The sequence below is a fragment of the Heloderma suspectum genome, chromosome 12 (assembly GCF_057233095.1).
Source record: "Heloderma suspectum isolate Gila_16-S chromosome 12, 16-S_ref, whole genome shotgun sequence".
NCBI lineage: Eukaryota > Metazoa > Chordata > Lepidosauria > Squamata > Helodermatidae > Heloderma > Heloderma suspectum.
The window spans coordinates 24,937,501-24,938,784 of record NC_139469.1 but is presented as its reverse complement, the minus strand read 5'-3'; the positions used below and the strand labels follow the sequence as shown (position 1 = coordinate 24,938,784).

General features: G+C 41.7%; 1 protein-coding gene across 2 annotated transcripts in view; it reads left to right on the top strand.

Annotated features, from left to right (window-relative positions):
- Positions 1-635: 635 nt before the first annotated feature.
- METRN (meteorin, glial cell differentiation regulator) overlaps positions 636-1,284 on the top strand; it is an 18,703-nt gene continuing 18,054 nt past the window's right edge. The window contains exon 1 of one of the 2 annotated variants that reach the window (XM_084818807.1): positions 636-973. In XM_084818807.1, the coding sequence (XP_084674933.1) occupies positions 885-973 (89 nt within the window). In that variant the 5' untranslated portion in view covers positions 636-884. The remainder of the gene's footprint in view (positions 974-1,284) is intronic. The other variant, XM_084818808.1, reaches the window with a different exon arrangement.

Here is a 1,284-nt window from a genome sequence, read left to right as displayed (position 1 = left end):
ATATAAAGGATGCATGGTGGGCAAGGAAGGGCATGGTGGGGCAGTTAACACCATTTTGTGCACTCATCTTGGACTGTTATAGTTTTTAACTTGTAAAGAAAGGATAGTTATAAATAACAAACACTGTGTGTGAGTGTGTGTGTGGGGGGGTTGTTTTTAAAATACTTTTGCCTCCTTTGTAGGAGCAATCCATAAGAGCACAATTTTTAATTGATCTTAGTGGGTGAGATTTGAATTGGGAGTGATTTTTTTTAATGCACGCAGTCCTTTTCTTTTTTTTAATACACTCAAATTTTAAATAAACTTAAAAGAAAATAAATGCACTCAAAACTCCAAAAGCAATTACAAACTTTATTGTCTAGGTTGGACGCCACACATCTGGACAAGAATAATTTCACAGCGGTTTTAAAGTGGGTCCCCTCCCCGCCTCCTTTTTTTTTTTTTTTAAATCACATTGTTCTCCAAATACACACACACACACAACCCCCTACTTGTTAGTCTAGGGAAGAATCTCCCCCCCCCCCCGTCCCCATTCCAATTGGCTAAAAGTTTCCCAGCCTGGCTTTGATTGGAAATCACAGAACATCCCCCACCCACTCACACATTCAGTTCCTTCCTCCACCCGGGTTGAAACTGACTAGCGATCTGCAGGCACATTAGTCGGTTTCAAATTCACCATGAGAATCTTGATACACTTCCATCCGTCTGCTCCTCTGTCTTGTCCCGAACTGCAGTTTCTATCAGAACAAGCGGAGGCGAAAATGCGATCTTTAGTCACCCCTCCGAGTTTCAGGACGGTGCTGCAAAAGGATTCGTTTCGTCACATTTAATTTCCCCGGCGCCAACCTCACCCCTCCTGCTTTGCCGGGAGAAGAGATCTTAAGATGACTTTGGTGCTGAGACTTCTTTGCCTTGTTCTTCTGGATACAGCCCTTTGCAATTACTCCGAAGACCAGTGTAGCTGGAGGGGAAGGTAAGTGATGATGGATGGATGGATGGATGGATGGAAAGTCCATATCTATCTGTCTATCTAAGTCCTTGACGTGAACATTTGTAATAAAAATAAAAACCACTGATGCTGCTTGTCCTGTCCAAAGGTTTGCTTTGGTTTGTGTGTTTGTTTATTTCTAACTTTCATTCTCCAGCTCTTAAACATGTAGCATTCTTCAAACATGTTGAATTTTGTGTTAAGAGTTAGAGATTCTGGTGGGTGGATGTTAAGCAGGTTTGTGCAATAGATGTGAAATAGGGAGAAGCCAGAAGGAAGAAATTAGGTGATAATAA